Source organism: Sparus aurata, chromosome 1, assembly GCF_900880675.1.
Source record: "Sparus aurata chromosome 1, fSpaAur1.1, whole genome shotgun sequence".
NCBI lineage: Eukaryota > Metazoa > Chordata > Actinopteri > Spariformes > Sparidae > Sparus > Sparus aurata.
The window spans coordinates 22,845,359-22,870,088 of NC_044187.1; the positions used below are offsets into that span (position 1 = coordinate 22,845,359).

At 41.7% G+C, this 24,730-nt stretch overlaps 1 protein-coding gene across 6 annotated transcripts in view; it reads right to left on the minus strand.

Moving 5' to 3' along the window:
• septin9b (septin 9b) overlaps positions 1-24,730 on the minus strand; it is an 85,975-nt gene that overhangs the window by 9,557 nt on the left and 51,688 nt on the right. For 5 of the 6 annotated variants that reach the window (XM_030424093.1, XM_030424083.1, XM_030424074.1 and 2 more), the window contains 4 exons: positions 8,279-8,464; positions 4,085-4,213; positions 3,868-3,949; positions 3,615-3,752 (listed from right to left, as the gene is read on the minus strand). In XM_030424093.1, the coding sequence (XP_030279953.1) occupies positions 3,615-3,752; positions 3,868-3,949; positions 4,085-4,213; positions 8,279-8,464 (535 nt within the window). Of the gene's footprint in view, positions 1-3,614; positions 3,753-3,867; positions 3,950-4,084; positions 4,214-8,278; positions 8,465-9,109; positions 9,238-24,730 lie in introns of those variants that run through there. The other variant, XM_030424122.1, reaches the window with a different exon arrangement.

Consider the following 24,730-nt stretch of genomic DNA (forward strand, 5'->3'; position numbering starts at 1 on the left):
CCCTCATGCTGTCTGCTCTGCCCTCAAATTAGCCCCAGCCAAGCCTGGCCAGCCTGGTTCAAAGACCCAGGGGCAGCTGGGGGAGAGGCCTGGCTGGCTCTCCACAACGACTGACAAGCATGTCACCATGAACATACGATGAAACGGGGGGGGGAGTGTGTGTTACATGGAGCGAGAGAGGAGAAACAGAGCTGCACAAAGGTAAAGAGAGATGACACAGTGAGCGATCTATTCATGCAGGGACGGAGAGCACTATGTTTTCATGCATTTTTCATACTGAGGGGACAACTTGCATGTGTCATATGCATGCAGAGCTGATGATCTATCTGGGTTAATATTGACTCAATATAAATAATAGAATTGCATACATATGTCTATGTACAGATACAAGAACATACAAATGGCATTTGAGCTGTGTCACACGCAAGACTGAGCATACATGCACACTTTCATGTGTACACATGAACATACGCTGCACAGACAGTAAATATGCATGCATGCACACATGTCCACATACATGCCTGCTTGCATTCACAAATCCTCCTTATGAGGATTAAAAAAAAAAAAAGTGGTCATGTTTACATAATTCTAGCAAGATAAGTGCTGCGGTCAAATGAGAGGTGGAGAAATGAGCCAACCACAGTGCAGATAGCTCCCCGTTCCTTCCTTATTTTCAGTAACAGATCAGAAACCAGAGTCAAAGTGCAGCCCACTCGCTCTCATGGAGGCATGTTAATCGAGGCAACAACAGCAGAGCGGCCGACTCTACCATTATCAGAAATGGCTGCTGATGCCAAGACCGTGTTCTGCCTCGCTGAGCGCCGCTCATCTATCTGAAACCACAGACGCAACTTAAATGCAAATCGCTGATGTGCAAATTACATTAGAGCCGCGATAAATACAAACTGCCGTTTCAAGCACTCCAGACGTTAAGACAAACGGGGGGAAAAGCAAAAAACAGCCCATCTCTGGTGATGGAGGCCTGTAAGAGCTACAAGGGAGGTTCTGTCATCATTTTTCTGCCTGTCATTCTCGGCCTGTGGTCACATGGCAGAGGCGTTCAGAGGCTTTTGGCACTGCGTCTGTGTAATTGTTAGCAGGCCCCGATCTAAAACTACAACTGCTTGAAATGAAAAAAAAAAGATAAAATAAGCAAAGAGAGAATAACAGAGCCCAGAGTAAAAGCCCTTTATTTTCACAACACAAATTAAAGTGTTATTATGTTGTTTGTTTATGGTTGAGATCAGCTTGAAGAATAAATACTACCTTATCTGAACATATACACACACACACACCCACACAGGCTTGAAAATGTGTTTTAACACACAGTCGTCTCTATGCCAGGTCACAACAGTCAGGTCCAACAGATGTCTCTTTTGTTCTCCTGCCTACAACTCTCTGGTTGGCTCTGAGGAAGACGACACTTCCTGACAGATGTTTGGTGGAAGTGTGTACTTTCATGTATTCATTAACATGTTTGTAGGCGAGCTACTGCAGGGGCGGTTCACCGGTTCGGTGGCCCCCGTGACAGGGAGTCTGCATTAATAACATAATGACAGATTTCTTGCAATGATTTTGTTTTGAAGGGAAAGGCAGAAATAAAGTGTCTCAGCAGTTTACTACCCAATCAAAATTGCTGAAATTGTAAACACTGCTTTGCCTGAATGAGGGATTTATCCTTTTTCCCGGGTTGTATGTGCCCCCTTACAAAAGAGCCAGCCCCAACCTGGCCCCCCTATTAAAACTGGTCTAGAACTGCCACTGAGCTACTGGAGCATCCAAAGTGTTTTTAACTTCAAGTTCGACTGACACCGTTCTGAGTTTTCAGAGCATCACCCACTTGCAATAAGTTTCGTAGGGTTTTTCTCAAGCCAGTGTTTTTGTGGATGCTGAAATTGTAGTTGAATATACACCATACTACTCCTGAACCTTCAGTTATAACAACTACAATACATTTAAGTAACGGTTTAATGCACTGTTTCTTTCTGATGTGTGAGTTGGGCAAAAACAAGCAAGACTTCTTTTTTAAATAAAATAACTATTTCCTGAAACAACATCTTACAAATAAAAAAAAAAGCAGTTTAAAGGAAAAGTTTACCCAAAAATAAAATGGTGGTAATAGTTAATGACCATTTTTATTTCTGTCATGTTTGAGGGTAAAAGTTTCCTTTAAATGTTATGGGCAGTCGAAAAAGTTTGACTCACCTGTTATTAGTCTCTTTCATCTGACAAGTTACCCAAAATACATTGTCTAATCCCTATATACTATCGGATAAAGGAGCGGAGCGAGGGAGGCAACACAGATTCACAATGAAAAGAGAGAGACGTGGGGAGTTTTGGTTGTTGCTGGACTGGCTGGACTGAGCAGCTGTAAGCAAGAGGATACACATTCAGAGCATCCACACACGTCTAGTTATACAAGTGTTAGCACGCCCGCTGCCCACTTGAGTCCGCGACCCGCGCTGCTTAACTGAACAGGGATGCATGCAAACACACGCATTCTCTCAGGCAGCAGCTGTGGCGACAAGAGCAGATGATGAGGGGGTCTGTCAAATAGCAGGACACACACACACACACACACACACACCCCCTCTCACGGAGAGAGCCTTTGAGTGGACAACTGTTGAGTAACTGGCGCGCAGAAATATGAAGCAGCAGTGATTGGAGCCATCACAGAGATATGCGGTCAGATGGTGAGTGAATGAGTGTTTACAGTTGGTGCTTTCTGTGCTTTCATCTGGATGTGTACAATACTCCTATGGCGATGCGGCTGTACCTCCTTCTTGACCCTCGGTGCACATGAGGACAATCTCAAACAAACAGTCTCTGACCATTGACATGTGCAATCTGTGAGCCACTTGAATCCAGATTAATAATCAAGACACTGATTAAATCAATGATCAAATCCAGAACCCTGACACAAAACACAGTAATAATCGTAGTTTTAATACAGCATACTTTACTCTTACTGGAGTATAGGGTTTTTTCCTTTTAAATCATTACTTTTACTCTGTTACATCTGGATATCTTCATTGCTACTTTCATCTTTTATTTCACCATCTCAGAGGCAGATGGCTGATGGTGCTGTTTTCCTACAACAGCTGGGCCGCCACTTGATTTGGTTCATGACAGCACAACAGGTGAGGCTACAAGAGGAAATTAAAGAGCCAATAATCTACAGTACTAATATGCATGCTAGTAAGCAACTACATAATGGTTAATATGTGTACCCTAATATGAAGAGTTGTCTATATCATATATAATACACAGGCCTATGTAAGATATCGCCAAAGCTATAACAATTTCTCCCACTCAAGATAAGCACCCCTCTATGAACTGGCAAGTGTTTCCCTATCTCTCACCCTCCTTCAACTATGACACCTGGAGAGTCCAATTTCTTTGTGAAATCTGACCCTTTGAGTGATACCCCAGTGTGGTCATTAAAGAGTGAGAGATGAAGAAGAAAAGCTGGAGGAGGACGTGGGTAAAGAGCTGTGGAAGGACAATGGGTCAGGGGAGATTCCCTGAAAGCTTGATTTGTCTCTGTAGCTGTGGGAAAATCTGTTGGGACGAGGAACAAAATGTGAGGCACAACATAGTGTGTGTGATCTCACCAGTGGCCAGTGGGAGGTATGAAGTATATGCAGCAGTGCACCCTGGAGTCTGGGATCCTCTTCTTTCTGTTGATGTTGATTTCCTCCTGCAGGTAGGCTTCATACTGGTCATTGATGAACTTCATGATGGGCTGCCAGCTGACAAAGGAAACAGAGAATAAGAAGCTATCTTTGCAAAAGACCAAGGCCAAAGCCTCTAATTTACAGTTCGTAACACCTACAGAGGCCTTCAGATAAAGTAACCTTGACTCACCAGTTTTCATTGTTGATATGATCCCCAAAGCCCGGAGTGTCGATTACTGTCAGCTTCATCCTCACTCCTTTCTCCTCAATATCTAGACAGAGGAAAGATATTCAATTAGTATATAATTTCAGCACAAACAGACAAAGCAACAAATCAGCCGTATAATGGAGAAACCAAAAAAACACACGTTAAAAAATGGTTATAAAAAACATGAACATTGACCAACCGTGACTGACGGACTTGATCTCTATGGTCTTGGGGATCCTCTCCTCCGGGTTGGGCAGCACCGACTTACGGCTCACCTTGGATTTGAACAAGGTGTTCATCAGAGTGGACTTCCCCAGGCCGCTTTGCCCTGAACAGGAAAAAACACACACACACGCACACACACACAGTTAGAGACACTGGGAACACATTCACTCGTGATTTTAGATAGTCACAAGGGCAACCTCGCCAAAGACAAGAGCCTCATTCAACTGAATCCCAAAAGTTTCTTTTTTGTACCCATGACATTGCTGGTAATGTAGCTATGTGCTGCGCAGAGAGCATGTGTTTGTGTGTATGTGCATATGTGTGTGTGACAGCTTCAGGGTCAGATGGGCAAGCTGTTGAGGCCAAGAGGCCAGATGTATAGACCACACACACACACACACACACACACACACTCAAGTCTAGTATCGTTTTAACTATTTTAAGATCCATCATTACACTCTAACCACCAGAGGATTAATTCCCTCAACTCGGGTCTGCAGTAAATATATAGCCTACTGTCTTTTTGATATACCATAAAACAACGTGAAGTCAACATGGTGCTCATACAATACAAGTCATGTAAGGCATTAGTACTTCTGTGACACATCCATTCCATATTTACTTATTGTGTCACCTGATTGAAAAAGAAAAACTTACAGTGTGTGCTTTCAAAATAGATTTTAAACATTTCCACTCAGGGATGGAACAAAACAGTATGACAAGTCTGCAGGGTGAAAGAAAAATCAGTGAGTTTACACATTTATGACTTTTCTTGTCATACATTTATCGTATCGTATGGCACAGACCTATTCAACTATTTTTTTCAACTATCATGGCCTGTTTTAAAAGAAGTTGAACTTACACATTCCCTGTGTCTGACCTAAAACACTTAAAACAATTCAAATGTGTTAAAACAATACCCTTTTTTTCCCGCTTTGTTCATTAGATTTCATAATTGAAAAATAAACTTTATATACATACAAACGTACAGGGAAAAAAAATTGATGCACATTTTTAAAAGTGCAATATGTAAGAATTGGGCACCTGGCAAATTCAGACTCAGGGGACAGCACATCAGAGTAAAAGCTAACTGCAGCTCATTAGCTGCTCACGTAGCCATGCAGCTAGAGATAATTTTCGGGAAATGTGCGTGTTACATCACTAGCATAGGAGCTTTGGACCAAAGTGCACTGGGGCTAGCTGGTTAGCATGCTTACTTCAGTAGAAATCTACAACACAGGTCACATACGTCTTAAAATTGTGAATGTTGTTTTTTTACATTCTGGTGATAATTCTTTCTGACATATTGCACCTTTAATCTCAGTAGAAGGTTTTCCGTTTGACTTTCCTAATTACCCTAGGCTAAAACCCTCGGTTGAAATGTTGAAATATGAAATTTTAGTATTGTTGTGCTTAGCAGCAGACATCAACAATGAATGGGCTGATTAGCCCACTAACAAAATGATCAAAGGGCCGGAATTAGCCCTCGACCTAAAGCAGAACGAAACAAACAATAAGACTGATTTCAGTGATTGTTTTTGTTTTGAAACGATAAGAATTTTTTAGTGACTGGATACCTCTTGCATCAAATATATACACGCACACACACGCACACACACACACACATATGCCAGTTTAGCTCCCCTGCATATTTTTCTCCCTCTGTTGGTTCACGGGCCCTGTGGGCACCCACCATGGCATGTGGAGCGTTGCCAAGCTGCCAGGCCCTCTGTGACACCACAAGCGGCCTTTTCCACTACTTCCTGTCTCTGTCACACACTCACACACAGTGTACATTCAGTCTCCTCGGCCACATGCATTCACCCGCACTCCATTTCTCTTTTATACACACACTGAGACACCCTCGCTGCCCTCTCTGCGTGGCAGAAATCAAAAGGTCAGCTGGCCTAGGGCAGGGATTACGCAAATGCATCTCATGGATGAAACCACAGCAGACAGGGGCAAGACAACAGCTGCTGTAACCTTTCACGTCCTCACGAACCACTCAAGTGACAAAGGAAACTTTTTGAGCACCAACTAAGAAGTTCTAACATTTCATCCTTTGTTATTATGGTGTTTTTCTATTAGCTCATTTTCATAAGCGGCCTGGAATCTGTATCGCAATCATCCCTATGATTTCATGAAACCCAGTAAGTGTGAAGAGTGACATATGAGAGACAAGCATGTAATAAACAAAAAGGAGTGAGACATTTTTCGGAGGATTTTGTGGACCAAGCCAAAAAGACGGGTCAATACTGGCCTCAAAGTGAGTTGCTCAACGAGGTGTTGGGCAACAATCTGCCAACACGTTACTTGGAGGAACTTGATACTTTGGCACTTTAAATCAAAGCTACCTCTGGTGATCAAAAATCACTTTGTGCAGGTTTAAACACATCATTGTTCTTTCCTGTTGTAAGCTTTTAATATATTCTGCTCCAGTGTGAGAGTCTTAATTTCACAAGACAGTGTTTTGTCGCCTAACGAGACAACTTTTATTTATCCTCCAGGTGTCGGGGCACTACGAGTGGATACATGTCAGTGTTATGTGGAAATGTGCAGTTAGAGTTGCTTCACTGAGGTACAAATGAAAATGTACTGAGTCAAACTTTCTCTTACGCTTCTACTGCCTTTCCAACATCTATGAATCAGACATGCCCGCGCATTTGTCACGACGTGATTGTCTCTCGTTGGGAGTTGTGCTGACAACTACCATCATCCCAATATAAACAAAACACCAAGCTTTCTCAACATGTTCTTGTTGAGCAAACTGCATCTCAGTGTGTGATCAAAACACACTCTGACATTCCTTTCTCTGTTGTTTCATATGTGTCTGCCAGCCTGCATGCATGTACCCAGGTGCATTCAGGGATAACTGCGTATCCTCGTGTAAGCGCACACAGACTTGATGGTGGCTCTCTGAGGAAGTGTGAGCTTGAGCCTGTCAGAGTAATTGCCATCATTATGCCACTGTCTCAGCCTGACAGCCTCCTTTTATCTACTCAAGCTTGTGCGCGTCCATGTTTGTTTGTCACATCGTGGGCACGCACAGATAAAGAGCTTGTTGAGGATGGCACCATGCTGGCTGACTCTTAATAGAACGACTGAAGTAGAACCACAGGTACAAACAAACAAAGCTTTTTTTTTTTTATTTCTTTGCTTTGCTCAAAGGACAGCCGAGGAGTACTCTCATGATAAATGGAAAAAAGAAAAAGGAAAGAAAACTGTTTTTTTCCAGGTCAGAGAATGTGCAAAGCAAGCAGGTTGTGTATCACATTATGTTTTCTGTGACAGTGAGAATAAATAAAAACAATTCTGTTTGCACTGTAAGTTAGTTATTTTGGCTTGAGGCTCATTGTGACACTGTCAGAAAGAATTCAACTTTGCTTCTTGCTTTGTTGAGCATGTTGTGTTGTCATTGCCTGAACTGAAAATGTTTTAAATGGTTACCATCTGATCTGTTTAGCTGAATTGAGTCCTGAGCCAGTAACTGTTGTAAAAAATGGGAAGCAATTAGAGCCTGAAGTCCTTCTTGGACCCATCTGTGTCAGTTTAGATTTCAGGAGAGTTTCTCTCCAAATATCTAACATCAAGGTGTAATTAAGATCAATGTCAAGCTCGAGGTCAGGCTTACATCATAGACACCTCAACCTCAATCAATTATCTTTCCAAATGCAATTCTTTAGCATAAGCAAAACATATTTACAACCTTTTACAGGCTCTTCACCCCCACATTACACGCTCATGTCAACTTATGTCTAATCAAGTTGTAATTAAGTTCAGGCGTGTAAAAGCACTTTGTTAAGGTAAGAGTAAGCGATGTAAACAGCAACATTCCCCTGTTGCTCTGAACTCACCGTCCAGACAGCTAGCTGCACTGCTATCTAAGCTAAATAGCTAATGGAAGCTACAGTTAGCAGCAGTTAGCAGATACTCTGGTGATATGCTGCTCTCTTTTTCTTTTGAGTAAGAATTCAGCAGGTGGTTAATTGTTACTTAATGCACCTTTAATGAAGGGACTCAATATTTGACCTATTTTTATTTTTTTTTTCAAAATTGTAGAGAGTAGGAAAATGTACCTTAGTATTGATTTTCTCTGTCTTTTTAAAGTGTTGAGTCCTCTTGGTTGCAATATGTTGAATTAAATGCGTGACATCTGTGTCAGACTCACCTACAACCATGATGTTGAGCTCGAAGCCCTGCTTCATGGCCTTCCTCCTCATCTGCTCCAGGATGGCATCGATGCCCACATAGCCGAAGTCACAGACATTGGTCTTCTCCCCCTTACCCTGTGGGGTGGGTTGCTGGGGTTTGGCGGACTCAGACATGTTGCTGTGGCTCAGATTGACCTCTGACCCTGAGGGAGAAAAGACAAGGAAATAAAAGGAGATGTTAATTGATTTCTTAGAGCTCTATGTTATGATTTCAGGTTCAGTATCCAAGCATAAAGCATACAAACTGGTAATAAAAGTGAGAGTAAGACACCGCATGACTCAAGATATGGTTAAAATCATATTAACTGCATGTTCAGTGTGAAGATCAGAAAAGATACTGATCTGAGCAGCTCATTTCCTGTGTGAAACAGGATACGCCAGACTTGAAATTTACATTTATCAGTAACCGCCTTCATACGAGTCAACGCTAAAGGGTGATAATCTGTCAGTTATACTAGCTTCCATATACCAAACATATGCAGATGTGCATGGAAACATAAAAGAAGATCAACTTTCCCCTCAACAAAAGAGCTCTTGTTTTCCCAGTGGTCCTTACCCCAGTGCACACATTTAACTGCAAAACTAACCAATAAATCATATGTGAGCGGCCGCACATCTGCTTCTTACTGCTGAAGACATGTTTACTAGCAAAAACCTCATGTCAGGAAAAAAATGACATGGAAGTTGTAACCAAAGTGAATGAGCACAGCTCATAGAGGAATTAGGAAGACAAAAAATGGACAGACATTGATGGGAGAACGTGCTGCCAACTACAAATCGTGGCTTACCTCACTTTAAGGAGGATCAGTTGCAAGAAGATGAAGGCTGTGTGCCAAGGCACCGCTGCGACGAGCAAACTAAAACACAGCTCAACTCTGCCAAACACGCTAGTATGTGCTTGCAGGGGCAGAGACTCACACTCGGCTCAATGTAGGAGGAGACAACACTTCCTGTGCTATGACAGAAACCTGTGGTATCGTCTGTGTGAGGTTTGCAGTTGCAGACACTACAAACCACAGACACATATACCTGAATCTAAAGGGAGACAACTATCCTGAAATTTGGCATCTGGAAGAATTTGGGCCCATTATTTTTCTAAGATAGAAGAAAAAAAGTGAAAGTTCAAAGCATCAGAATCTGCGATCTTTTTGCTGGAGAACATAGACACTTTTGTGGTTTTCGAACTGCCTGTAACATGAGTTTGCGACGCTGTGCCTGTTGGTGATGAAGCACAAAGAACGGTGAAACATTCTCTGATATCTAACCTCCCTGCTCAGAGTTTTGTCTTCCTGCACCCTCAGAGAAGACAGAACATGTCAGATGGAGGCACAGGAGGCAGTAAGAGGTTGTAAAAGACATGTGATCTTGCTATTAGTATTATTTTTCCAGTTTTTACTACAACTATGACATACAATCACAAGGCTTACTGTGTCCCGGAGAATAATAACAACCGTGTGTGCTAAAATTAAGGGCACAACTGAGACTCAACTAACCCTAACCCTGAAAAGTATAAAGAATAGTCTAAGACTTAGTACATTTATACTTAGACTTACACTTATACTTTAATACTAAAGCTTATACTTGCACTTTAGTATACTGTAACGCCCCTTGTGGACTGTGGCGCAAAGACTCTTGGGTATTCTGTTGTTGTTGGTGTAATTATGGTTCGTGAATGTGGTTGTGAATAAAATGATGTGTAAGACGGTTGCAGGTTCATTCACATCCTTGTTCTGCGGTTAAATTGTGTCGAGTTAACAAAGACGATAAAAATGTTGGCACCGTGAGTGAAGGGGTGTTTTCCGGGAGAGACGTCCCGTGGTGTGTGGTAATAAATGGTGAATCTCTGGCTAGAACTTGCCAAATTACGAATTCTAATACTTAGTATATCTTGATGTAAAAGCAGATTAAGGTCAAGTCATTGACTTGTGCTTACATTTAAGCTAACAGAATAAAAATGTTTTTCACTACATACATTTGCATTGAGGTATTACCTCTGTTATAAACTTACATGTTAATAAACTAAAATGTGGACTCGAAGTATATACTTAGGACACTAGTAGTATATAGATGAGTGTACTTGTTGTATACTTGAAAGTGTACTTCTGCAAACTTAAAATGACCTTATAAAGTATACTTTTATAATCTTAAAATGTTCCAATTTAGTGCAAATAAGTATTAAATTAGTATACTTTCTAGTACGCTACAAGTACATGGTCCATAGCATACTTGCTATACTTATACTCAAGCAAACTTCAGAAAATGAACTTCAAGTATACTACTTTTTGCAAAGGGCAGGCATGTGTGAGCTGACCAACAAGAGCTGAGTGGGTAATGAGGAAGGGGGGCTTAAAGTGACGGGAGCTAAAGTAGAGCAATTCAGACAGAGGGGGAATAAAGCTGCTGCACAGGACAGAATGAGAAAACTGATGTGTTTTTGGAGCACTTAAGCATGGAAACCTATTCTTACTGCTAACCTGAAATACAAATTTTAACCTGAAAATAAGCATAATATGTCTCCTTTAAACAAAGTCACTGTTGTGTTGATGCAGCTCAAAGACCTGAAATTTTGGACCACAAGGAATGCTACTACACCTTCGAATGGCTCCACAGTATCCTTCAATCTTTCCAAACTCCAGACAGTCTAATGGTTAGCTGATTAACTGTGCTGTGATTCAGCATGTGGCCTGGCTTAAACTCAACAAATCCATTGCTAAAATCTTGGGAAAATCAGAAAAATCCATCCCCCTGTGCCCATCATCAGTCAGTAAATGATCAGCATACAAGGTTTTGTTTTTGCACAGTAAGAGGCAATTTCCCTTTACCCTGGGACAATCATTTTATCAGTAAAAAAGCAGAGCAGTTCAATCCAAGCCGTAATGTGAACCTTCTGTTAATACCTCATCACGATAGGCTGGAGGTGATTTATTGCTGGGTCCCTGTCCTCAAGAAACCCGGCACGGAAATGCAGCATCTTGCAAGTGAAACGATAATCCTGAGGCGATTTTCGATTGATTCATCTTCTGCCTGTGAGATGTGTTTGCAAATGTTTGCACGGTGTCACAAAGCGTCATTTGGCTAACCCTGCCCTGAACTCTATTACACCTAGCCCAATTGCATCAGCAGCCTCCTGAGTGACAGGATGCAGATTAGCTCTAACGACATACTGCAGCCGAAGTGCCTCCTGGGCACCATGACCATGCCAGCCCTGGGCCATCTGCGGACAGGCTGCTCTCTAAGAATAGACAAACAGTCACACTCGAGCAGAAGGAAATCACACAGGCGTAGTAACAAGAACGAGCAAATGCGAGGCACACATGAACAAAAATGAAGAGCTGACCAGGCGAGGCAGGAGAGCTAAAATGTTACCCAGCCTGAGAACCAGCCTGCTGCTTTGATATTCACTTCTCTGTGTGTTTTCAGTGTCATCAGCACTGCTTCCTAATGATACCACTTTCATTCTCGGGCCTGAGGGTGAGCTGGCCATCAGCAACTGCCTTTCACTTCCATTTAAAATGATATTTTATGCAATGGAGTGAGAGCGCTTCCATTTGCACAACAGCCTCTGAAGTGTCCCTTCATGAATCAGAGCTGCGTCCGATGCTCTACAAAGAAAGTATTCATAACCTCTTCTTGATGAGTAACTTTGTTCCAAATGAGCAGAGACGCACAGTATGACTCAGATCACGACTCAGTGGCCTCAGCCGTTGAATCTCAAACAAGACAGACCCAACAGATGCATCGAAATAGAACAATGTATCAGATATGCGAGACCTCGCTGGGATAACATTTCTTGGAAGAGCCATGTTTTGCTTAACCGAAGCCAAAAAAAGCCACAGCGAGGCAGCGGGGTGCACAGTTCATTCAAATGAAAAAATATGGGAATTAGACCAAGCAGGTGCATTAGTGATCCTAAACTGACCCCTCAGTGAGAAAACAAATTAAAATATTTGGCCCGCTCTAATCTGGCTTCATCGACACAAAGTCTCCAAGTGATAACAGCTTTATTAAAGTGCAAACAGATGTAATGTGCGACAAGCACTTCCAATAAATACATTAGGCCGAGGATTTCTTTCTCTGCCTCGTGGCGTGCAAAAGCAGCACTTTAAGATTAGCTGATCTGAGAGCTTTGTTCAATGAATGGAGATGAGTTCAGGCTTTTGCTTTGCATGACTGGATAGATCTCATCAAAGAGATGACTCTGCTCCTTTATCTTCAAATAAGGGCACTTATGGTTGAATTTCAAGATTCCTCATTGGCATTTACATATGTATCCTCCCACTTCAGCTGTAGTTTGCACATGGTCTGCAGCGGGTTAAGAACATTTGTGTCGTCTTGGTGAAAAGGTCCTGTATTTCACTCGTGTTACCCTCCAAAAAAGGAGTTTCTGTCGTGTGTTTTATCTGCATTATGCCGGTGGTTTGATTTCCTGTTTGTCACTGAGGGCCTCACAGCAGACAAAACCACAGTATTTACATCCGCACTAGAACAGTTTGTGGCCAGAGGGGTACTCCAACTACCGCTAGTTGTATGGTGTCTTCTGTGGCTCTGAAGGAATCTTTGCCAGAACTGAGGAATTAACCCTGACATCAACAGGGTGATCTCATCTTCTTAAACATTTCACCAAGCTGCATTATGGGAATTGTAGGATCCAGTGTTCTGTGACTGAAAGTCAAGATGTTTCTGCCTCTGTTGATACAATTTTAGCCACTATTTCAGTTCTGTCTCTCGCAAGTCCTCCAACTTTATGGAAGTGCTTTAAAGCAACATTATATACTTTTTTCTTTTTTTACCGTAGCATATCAGCCTCAAACTCATGTTAATAATACAAGTGTACTTGTATTAAGGTGAATGGTGTCTCTTGTATTAAGGTGAATGGTGATGACAATTCTAAGGGCCCACAGCCCGCTATAGGGCCCACACACAGCCCCCAGTAGCCTCTATGACAAAATGGTTATGCATACACTGAACTAATATATATTCATACGAATGAATCCGAATTAAAACAAAGCCACAAGTCATACAATATTCTAATTTTAATCATTTAAATAACCCCCTTAGCCCCTTCTTAAAAAATGGTTTGGTCCACACCGCGGTTCGTTCTTCCCATGGTTCTTCTTCATCGGCATTAAGTGAGCGCGAGCGAACTCCAGCAGGGTTAGGATACCCACCAAAAAGCACAAGTCTGGACACCAGAAGAGAGTTGAGAAGGAGGCCAGGAGTAGGAGCAGCAGAGCAGGGGCCCAGGACATCAACAACTTATTTTCTAAGAATGGTGAGAGTAAAACTACCGAGGGCGGCTGAAACAATTAGCCTACTTGTTCATTAATTTAATGTCTGTAACATTACCTTTGACGGGGCGCAGGCTGGAGCGTACGTTAGCTGTCATCTGGCCGCGCTACACTCTGGACAAGTCGCCAGTTCATTGTAGAGCAACGGTTCCTAGGGTAGTTATAACTGAGCGTGACTAATTTAGGGGCTACTACAGTGACTGTGTGTTTCACACATATCACTGTCGGACAGTGCTCCAGTATGCGCCCATTCAGAGGCTGCATTGAATTGTATTATGACGCATTCAAGTTCTACTCAGTAATTATGAGCATCTGACGAAGGTCAGTTACGTTATCATGATGTGTTCAATGTGGTCTTGTAAAATGTGTTATTAGCGGGACATTTGAATAGCCTAAATACAAAAAAGCTAAATGTTCAAAGATTTGTTTGTTTTCATAGCAGTATAAAATAAAAGACACCATAATAGCGAACAAGACTATTTAGAATTCTGGACAGTTTACACCGACTTTTGAATGGTCTAAAAATATTTTTTGCCTGGTAAAGTGAAGCTGCCCACCTAGAGCTATGGTACTAAGAAGCCCATTTAGATTTTGTCCAAGAATAGGTTAGTTCTGCATCAGTTTTTCTATTAAAAATAACATATAATGTTTACAATATATATAATGGAACAATAAACCTTTATGCCCTGCTGCTCCAGAATCAGCAGTAGCTGCTTCATCTGAGTTTGACCCCACAGCAGACGCTCAGCCCAGCAGTCCAGTGATGCCTTTGATGGTGAGTGAGTGATGTAGACACTGGTTGGCTGTTTTGGTTTATTAGTGACCCACTACCTATTTGTTGAGTGGTTAATTGAAAATGTATTTGCAATCAGAGGTGTAGTAACGTGTTGCAAATCAGTGAAATGAGAATAAGACAACTAATAATACATCATTTACATAATCATACTCTGACTTGTTAAGTCGTTAATCGTAAAAAAGGAAACAAATTGGGTGTATTACACCAGGCACCGTCAAGAATACTGAAAAACAAGAAAATTGAAGGTGGCAGTGAATGGGGTAGAGGGGCCCACACCGATATTCTTTCAGGGGGCCCAGAATTCCTAGCAACTGCCCTGAGTGAGAGGGCAGGATCACAGCGTTACATACATGTTTACTTCAACATACAAGTTTTGGACACATAATATTTTTATGACATAATGAGTTGTGTCTATAGTTTGCACCCATTTGTCTGACAAATTGTTACAGACCTGGCACACAAAAGCCAATTTCTACATACTGTTGCTTTAACCCCTGCAGCGCTCCTCGAATAAACGATAATTCCTCATTCCTTATTTTAGTTTCCCAGGGGCAAATATTCATCGATGCATTGTGAAGCACCACTTAATAGTTTGCTAAAACACACCATTACTGTGTTTTGGTGCCATTATTGTGTGTGGATAAGCTTTTACATTGTTTAGACAGGCCAAAAGTGATAAATGGTACAGTCTTGAAGTAAGAGAGTATTCAACAGATTTCTTGGAAAACATTACAGCAAAGTACAGCAGAATTTATTTTTGTTAGTCCTGAATGCCAGCATAGCTCGGTGGAGACCAGAAAACACAGGCAGCCTTCTTGTCTGACCTCAACCTTCACGGGAAAGCAATACATCATGATAATATTTCAAAAAACTACCTTACATGTAAACATTTAGCTGACAGATATAGATAACCACTATCCTGAAGCATCAAACCCACTTTGTTCCTTTCCTAAGACCGACCTGTAACCTAAGCCTCCTGGAAAACTAACACAAAGCGATCGCCCTCCATCAGATACATGTTTCTATTTTGCTGTTACAGAGGATCCCCTTCCCACTCTAGACTCACACATAACTCAACACTCCCCTCTCAAGCCCCTCATTAAAATCCCATCAGGCACATCACATCCAACCCGAGATTTAATATTCACTGAGTGAAACTTGAATGTGCCAGAAACAAAGCCTTCATTGTCTTGCAAGAAGCCTCCCAAAAACCGAAGAAACTCAGCGTCCTTCGATCCAGAAACACCCTGCTTTAAATTATATGAGGTGGGTTTTGTGTGTTATTGTTTAACTCCAGCCCTGACGTGACAGTATGCAAAATATCTTGCAGAAGGGGAAACAAAGCAGGAGGTGAAGGAGACAAGGAAACAGAGACTAATGGAAATCCGTAAAATGATTCATGGCATGCAAAACATGCAATTAGTGCAGATGAGCCAAACTGTTTAAATGGTGCGGTTGATGACTGGTGGCCTACATGGGGAACTGATCCATCTGGGAGGACTTTATAGTTGACCATAATTTCTTTTCAGTTCTGGTTTCAAACAGTTATTCTCACAAGTTTTGCTCACAGTTTCATTGTGCATGCTATACCCATTGTCTGGAAACTGCTGCTGCCCTCATGCAGGATACAGTTGACCCTTACTGTAATTAACTTTTGTGCAACTTCATGAAGTTCACATTATGTCCAAGCCTTAATCATAAAGTGGGTCTGTACCAACGATCAGGACGATTGACTGTCAAATCTTGATTATTACTTTGAACAGCAAACATAAAGCACTTTGTATATCTTTATTTTTCACGTTAACAAGGTCTTTTTTGTAGTGATCCTTGTAGGTGAACACAGTACTTATTTTTTCCCCCTGCCTTCAGTCTGTCTAAACACATGTTCCAAAGATGTTCAGTCCCTCCTCAGGGGTTTGTGCTTTGGGAAAAGAAGGTATCACGCCTGTTCTTCTACTCATGCGCTGGTACGATAGCTCTTAAACACTGTCTTCTCCTTGAAAGCGCTGTTATTTATTTTTTTAAAAACATGGTTCCCATGAGGTGAAACCCTTGAATCTCAGCTCCGATGCAATTCAGTTGCACACATCCCTTTCCTGAGTGTGTCTCTGTGTGTGTTTCTCCGTTACATGTGTCTTTTTTTCCCCCTCTCTTTTTTTTTTTAGACCGGAGATGACATTTCCACTGGCCCTTCGATGGCTCCCCTAAAGAGGAAGAGACCATTAAGTTTTATGCCCGCTGCCGTCTGGATGAGTTGGATGGAGGGTCCAAAAAGCAGGAGGCAGCAACGGAGTTGACTGACGGTCGTAAGCATTTCATATGAATACAGGATTAACATATGCACAGTTTAACATCATCTAAAGATTTTATGGCGTAGTTTTATGAGTACAGTCAGGTAAAGAATGAGAGTCTCAGATGAAAAGTATACCATGTCATCTTGGGACAAAAGCACATTATCATGTCACCACTCAATTTCAGTTTAAACACATCACTACCATTTCCAGTGCTATCCTAATTGCTCATTTGCCTGATAATGAGTAATGGCACTAATACACTAAGTGGTGCACAGTGTGAGACTATGGTGGCTTACCCCCCACTGTGATACAATCTGTTATGCAGAGCAGAGTGTATACTGTGGATGGCTTAAAACCACAATGCATTTCAGTGTAGGTGTGACCCACTGTACACTGCAGACAGAAAAGCTTGGAAGGTCTAAAAGTTGTAATATACATTTTAAAAAAAAGGGTCAATATGTAAGAATCTTAGCTAACTAAAACTATCAAAAGGGTGTCAATAAAAAGCAGTGTTGACGTACAGAAGTTAGCATGCTAACCAACTAGCCCCGGCCCATGCCAGTCCAAAGCTCCTGAGCGGTGCTCACACTAACAGGCCCCTGGTCCTGAGCCCCAAGTCCAAACCGCTAGCTGCACAGCTAACTGCACAGCTAACTGAGCCGAAGGCATCTACAGTTGGCATGAATGGTGTCCAATTCTTCCGAAGTGCACCTTTAAAAATAAGATACCAGCCTCAAAAAGCAGGCTAGTAAATAAATTCATCTTTCATGTAATTTCAAGTAATTTGATAGGATGTTATTTTTTCGATTATCTAACATCTGGATTACGGACTAGAATGACATTTGCAAAAAAAGTCCCAATACTGAACATAAACTTGTGGACAGAGAAGGCAAATGTAATGTAACAGACGTGTCATAGAAAATGACTTGGAAACAATCCTGCTGCACTGTTGTGCCATATGGGGTTGGACACTAATTACCAGCATTTTTCAGCTACAGTATAAAGAGACCTGGTATGTTTGTCTTCAGAGAAAGACAAGACTTTGAATCATCTGTGTCCAAATCACAGGTGCAACCTGCGAAAGAAGTATAAAAAGTATTCACGCGAGCGAGTACAGCCAAATAATGACAGCATATGCCAAACACAGGAATAGCATCTCCAAGTTTAAACTGACCAGAAGGATTCGCTACTTTGTTCTCGCAGTGCTGTGAGTCACTATTCACTGTGCTCGCTAAAAATGTCATTTTCCCTTGAACAACCTTTTCCCACATGTGCTTATAGTGTTCATGGTCTGATATTGGGGAAACCACAACTCTGGAATGTTTTTCAAAAAGTATTTCTTAAAACTCTCAGAAAGCATTTGTCAGTTTTTTCCTGGTGTGGTCGCTTCTATGTCAAGTGTACATGTTTGTCTTAAAGGAGCACAGGCCGCTGTCTTAAAGGCACATGTGATGCTCATTTTCGGGTTCATAATTTTATTTTGTGTTACTACCAGAATAGGTTTACATGCTTTAATGCTCAAAAAAACACATCAGTTTTCTTATTCTGTCCAGTGATGCAGCTCTGTGTTGCCCCCCGTCTCTGTTTTAGCTCCTGTCTCTTTAAGCACCCCCCCCAAAATACACAGTCTGCTCTGATTGGACAGCTCACATGCGCATGACCCAGCACAATTAACAACAAAAGAGCAGCTGCACTAATTTTTTTTTTATTTGCCAACCGAGTCACTATTTTTTGAAAATGTGTGACATGGGGATGGAGTGTGATGTCACAAAGTCACGCGATGTTTCAGGAGTAGTGTTTTCTGTGTGAGAGAGGAGGTTCTGTTGGTGTGGACCTTTTTTTAACTTTCAACTTTACATACAAGAGAACATACAAAACACTGAAGGAAAGGGGAAAAAAAATCCAAATAGGTCTCCTTTAATTCTGCGTTGTGTTTGAGGAAGATGACATGATGGTGTGTTTACAGTAGGCAGTGAGGTCAACAGACGGGAGCTGGGAGGCTGGAGGGTACTCCCACAGGGCTGTCATCTACATCCAAGAGGATGTCTCTCTCACTCAATCCCTCATCCGCACTTTGACACCAAACCATTAAAAATCCTGACAAGCTTTTCCACCTAAACAACTCCCTGCTGTCTTGATGTTCAGCGAGGTCGCTGACGGCTGTGGCACAAACACACATCGGCACTTCAGAAAAGGTCTAAAGAATGCTACTGAACCACTTCATCTTTCCGCCTTGTCACTTGTGTCGGCCCACTGAGAACGTGACCCCTGGCCTTACAGGGAGCTAAGCAGATGGTGTTGCCTGGTGTTGAAATACAGCTCTCCACACGGGAACTTCTGCTAGGGCAGATAACGACCTGTCCCAAAACACCTTGAAAAGATTGAGAGAGTGAGAGAAAGAGCTGTGGATGGAGGGTCATCAAGGTAAAGGGCACGACCAGGGACATATGAGATGAGAGATAAACGCTACAATAGCAGTGATGGGCTAAAAAAAAACACAACATGAGTAAGCATGGTTTGGATCGATAGCTGTAAGCAGAGACTGAGAAAATGAGAAAGCAAAGCCCAACACAGCAGGGCGGTCATTGTGGTGCTGAGTACAACTGCAAGAGCCTGCTGTTCTGGGCAGCTCTCAGTAAAGTGTAGGCTAACTGACCGCAACCCAAACATTTCTGAGAAACATGGAAGGAGGGTCCAGCCGCAGAGACATCCACAGCTGCTGCAGGGGAACTGGTACAGGGTAAAGGACAAACAGCATGCTGCCGTAAATCACAGCCACCAAGTATGAAGTGGGAAGGAGCTGACTGATTTGAATATTTCAGCATTGTACCACACAGCGGTTAATGAGTGGAAATTAGAAATACTGTACCACTCCTCTCTTTTTTTCCCAGAGTTGCAACAGTAAGTTGTCCAGAAAACATACCTCTAATCAGGTCTCTTCATCAGTTCATCGTTTTGCTTCACAACACAGTTGGGTAGTAATAAAGAACAAATACTGCGTTACTGTACCCAAGTGGAGTTTTTCTTCAGGTATCTGTACTTTGCTTGAGTATTTACTGACTTTTGCCAGCTACAGTTTAACACATCTATACTTTCTACTCATTACACTTTCAAAACAGGTTTGTCACTTTAGTGTAAATGCCTTTAAGGGGAATAATAGTTCTTTTTTATTTTGCATACTTAAATATTGTCTGTACTTTTTACAACCTCTGCTTTACAACCACGTGTGTGGAACCAATTAAATCAAGATACATAAGAAAGTGGGAGATCCCTATGTTTCTAAACTTATTTGTAAAAATATTTGTATAATTGAGTCCGTAATTAAGTAAAGAGAATTTTATTTTCAAAGCCAAATACCACAAATCACAAGTGGCTTTAAAGCTGTACAGCATAGGTCATCCTCGACATAATCATGTGGCCTTTGTGCAAGCCAGAGACTTTTACAATTTTACAAATTCTGTAAATTCTTATCCTAGAATAAAAAAAACACTGTGATAGATGACCCCAAATGCCATTACACAGAATACACAGGCCACCACCCCTCCGCTGCTGGCAGACCCACAACCTGTCTCCTTCAACAGGATATGGCATGTCTAACTCTGTGGCATACATGTAGAACAGAAAACATCCTCCTACCACAAGAGTGACACAGTACAAGATGTGTTTGTTTCTCTTTGACTGACTATCGTGGTATAAAGACTACCAAGTAATTTTCTACTTCAACGTGCTGATGAGGGAGACTAAATCTTGCTACATTGCATCATTCTTCACTTGCTGATTGAACAAGACAAGCAGATCTTATGAGATTAAGCACACATGGAGACAATTAGCTGGAAGACAGACATACTGTACTGTAATGTGGGAAAGAATATTTTCAGACAAACAGTCTGGTTGTTTACTGTAAAACATGTACACGCCTCTCTTCTTGGCTGCCTTCAGGGTGAATTCTTCGGTCAAAAACAAGGGCCAAAAGTGCACTCAGGAGGCCAACATGATGGGAACAAGAGGTTAATTAACTCTCTAAAAGGAACCTGCTACTTCAGCACTTTATATCCATTTGTTGTACTGATTCAGTGCTAACATCGAGTACCTGGTTCTGCTTTTTAAAAGAGGCATATGCTTATTTTCTGGTTCAAAATTTTATTTCAGGTTACTACTAGAATAAGTTTAGATGCGTAGCTGCTCAAAAACACATCAGTTTTTTCATTCTATCCAGTGCAGCAGCTCTGTATTCCCCCTCTGTCTGAAAGCCTTTATCTTAGCTACTGTCTCTTTAAGGCCCCCCTCCCGATACCCAGACCCCTCTGATTGGTCAGCTCGGACAAGACTGACCCTGCCAAGCACAACAACAAAGCAGCTGTGCTAAAATCAATTCTTAAGTGCCAAACTAGCTGCTATTTTTTGAACATGTGTTGTATGCAGACGTAGCGTAATGTCACAAAGGCACAGAATTTCAATGTGAGACGTCTGACGAGGCGTTTCAGGAGCAGTGTTTTCTGTGGGAGAATGTAGCTTCTGTTGGTGAGGACTTTGACCGTTTTTAACTTTTGAAATTTGTATAACACACTGACAGAAAGGGAATAAACAAACAAAAAAAGCAGAACTGGTCTCTTTCAATATAGCTTATATTGTGTTTCATGAAAATGTGATATGTTTTGTTCTTAATATACCATTTTCACATTCAAAGAAAGACACATCATGCCTTTTACACAGAAAGTTTGAAACTTTTGCACCTGTTGCATAAAATGTCTAATCTCTTAAAAAGTATTATATCTGACAGAACAGGACCCACAACGATATCAGCAGAGCCGTTTCTTGCTATATGCGGACTATGCTGGTGCACAGGCCCCCCGCACCTCGAGGGGGCCCCCTCAAGTTGCAAGTCTGGCCTCAATATCTGAGGAGTGACCTCCGCTTTTGCACTGCATGGAACCGGCTCGACTTGACTCGCCTTTTTTTCTTTTTCACCAGGAAAAGTTGTGAAAAGTACCTGGTACTTTTTTCGTAGCAGCTCCGCTCAAGTTCCAAGCGAGCCAAGGTGATACGCCCACTGATTGGTCAGAGAAAATCATCATCCAGCGAGAGTTTCACGGCCGGCGTCTCTACCGTGCAGCTATGACGACCAGCTACGCTACTAAGCGAGGAGAAGCGAGGCGAATTGAGTTGAGCTGAGGCGTTACCGGTCAATCTCGTTAGAGTGGAAGATGCTGGTGGAATAACACGGCAGCAAAACAAATACATTCATCTGGTTCAGAAAAGAAGAAAACAGATGGAGAGAATACGCCCACAGAATAAAGGTAAGGTTTGTTTGGTGGAGGGGGAGCTTTAGCTAGCTTAAGTGTTTGCCTTAGGAAAGGGTTAAAATAAAATGTATATGTCACATATGAATGCCATCAGACTGATTGACTGAAGTGACACCTGGTTTAGTGAATTATAGAAGGTCAAGTGCCTTTGCATTACATTTGGGAGGGAGGGTGTGTTGTGAGGCAAATGTCTGTCATGTCTGCTGTATTCTCATCCAGTGGAGCTGCTGGTCCGTCATAGACCTCGTCTGCTGTTAAATATTTGCCATGTAACATAACTTCAGGATTATTTTTATGATTCATTTATCAATTTTAGTGTGTCTTCAGTTTATAGGTCTCTGATGTGAAAGTGTGCTAACCAACACTAATACATATTAGGCCTATTGTGGATTATTATGGACTATTGTAGCTGTGGATTATTGTTAACTCTACTGAGTTTTTTTTACCACATTTATTAGAATATTTATTGTGACAACACTATTTGAACAAATGTGTCTACATTCCTACAGTTCAGTTATGTTTCTGATGTATTACTTTGTTTGATTCAAAAGAATCACAAATCAAACACACAAATCAAAGTCAATTTAAAGTAAACTATACTATGACCGTTAGTTCTGCCCACAGAATATAGGTTAAGACCAAATCATCAGTTAGGCACAAGTGGTCTACTTTGTAATACACTGTGAAATATACACAAAAATATTCCTTCAATATCACATAGTACTCATCAGTTATTTATCCTCGTTTTATAGCGAATAAAGTACAATGTGTCGAAAACTGCTCAACAGTGACCACTTTGAAATTGGGTATATGCTTCAAAGGGACACTGTGTTGTATATTGCAGTGTTTAATATAAAAACAGATTATGAATTTCTGCATTAGTGTAACGTATTATATAGTATGAATATTCGCTTTGGATCTATTTTGCTTGATAACCTGAGCAGTTTTGTCTTTGCAGCCGCGGGCCAGCATGTTTAATGTTTAAGAACCTTCTTTTTTGCAATTTAAATTAAACATTTTTGAGGAACACTGCATCAGTTTCATTTATTGACCTATAGAGGATCCCCATTGTTTACCTAGTAGTATCATTTCAATCAGTTCAGTATCAGTTAAACTTGCTAGGGGGGGTCAATTTAAGACATTTGATTTTATTTTGAGAGAAGTTTTCTCGCCTCTAGCCTGTTTTCCTCTTAAAATGTAATAGACTGTTGCATCTTTGTGGATCACCTAGAAAGGTTAGGAATCTATCCATCATAGTTTGACAAAATAGGGGCCCCAAAACAGCATCTTGCATAGGGCCCCCAAAAAGACAGAAATGGCCCTGGATATCAGTGATTCAGTCACAGCGAGACAAAATCCCTCAGTGTTAATTTATTTCATGCCAATGGTGCCAAACAATCCAAATGAAGTGTTTATCTGTGGTTTATTGTATTACTTATTATCAGCAAGCTAATGTGATTAGCAATAAGCAAACAATGGCTGAGTGGCTTTAACTGGCGCCTTAGTGTGAGGCATACTGTAATAATGCTTTATGTAAATCAGATATGAGCCAGCAGTAGGAATTTGCTAAGCTCCAGCACACTGACACTGCAGGCTGACTACTGTGGGAAAATAAATCCAAATTAATTTCTTAATTCAATAAGGCTTTGTTTGTGTTGTGATGCTGTGGCAGTGACTCCGAGAGAAGCAGCCAAGTGCATTTTATCCATGCAGTAGTCTCAATGTGCAAGGTCAAATATGTGGATACGTGTGGCTGGTAAGTGAAAAGCAAGGATATCAGCAACATCTCTGATAATAGCGCTAAATGACTACACTGCAAATGGAGCAGAAAGATCCATCTGTGTTCTTTTTTCATGTTACTTTAGTGAAGACTCAACTGGGATCTCTGGGTTCAGCATCCAACAAAGCAACTATTCAGCCACCGGGGTAAGAGTACACCATGTGATGCACTAAAAACATGGAAGAGAGGCGATATTTCAAAAGTTTTGCTGGCCTCCAGGGCACAAAATTATGACTAAGTGACTAAACACAACCTGATTTTCTTCCCACCAGAAGCAGCTGAGGAGAGGAGCCCTTCTAATTCCCTGTGGAAGAGCGAAAACTCAAACTGAAAACATGGCCTGCTCGACTTTTCAACTCTTCCTGAACTTGGCAACAAACTCTCTGGAGAGCAGACACAGGGGATTGTCAAAATTAAATCACGTCAAAACAGCTTGGCTGCATCAGTGCCTGGCTAATCCACTGCCCTGGATCAAAGTCAGGCAGGAAACTCTTCTGTCTGATGTGACGAGAGCTGAGGCTAAAGGAGAAAACATGACTGGAGGGAGCCCCGGAGACTTTAAAAGAGTGATAGGGGCCAACCTGATTGGTCAACTCTCTGTCCTATTATTGCAGATTGATTATCCATGCATGCTCCAGAGCTGAGGACACAATGAGAGGGAGAGGGGGGGAAGAAAAGGAGCAAGGAGGTGGAGTGAGGGGGGAGTGGTAGCGCTCACCCCCCAAACTCTCCCCAATGGCTGAACAATGGGAAAGCATAGAGAGAAAAAAATAGCAGAAATGAGAAAGCACAAGGTCTGCACGCTAAATTAAAGGGTTTCCCACAGATCTCCTGCCAAAAAAACACTCTCCACCGCAAAACTTCATCTTCCACACAGCTCACATGAAACACCTGGCAAACTAACTTTGACACCAATCGCCTCAGAGCACCAATCCATCTCCGCCCCCT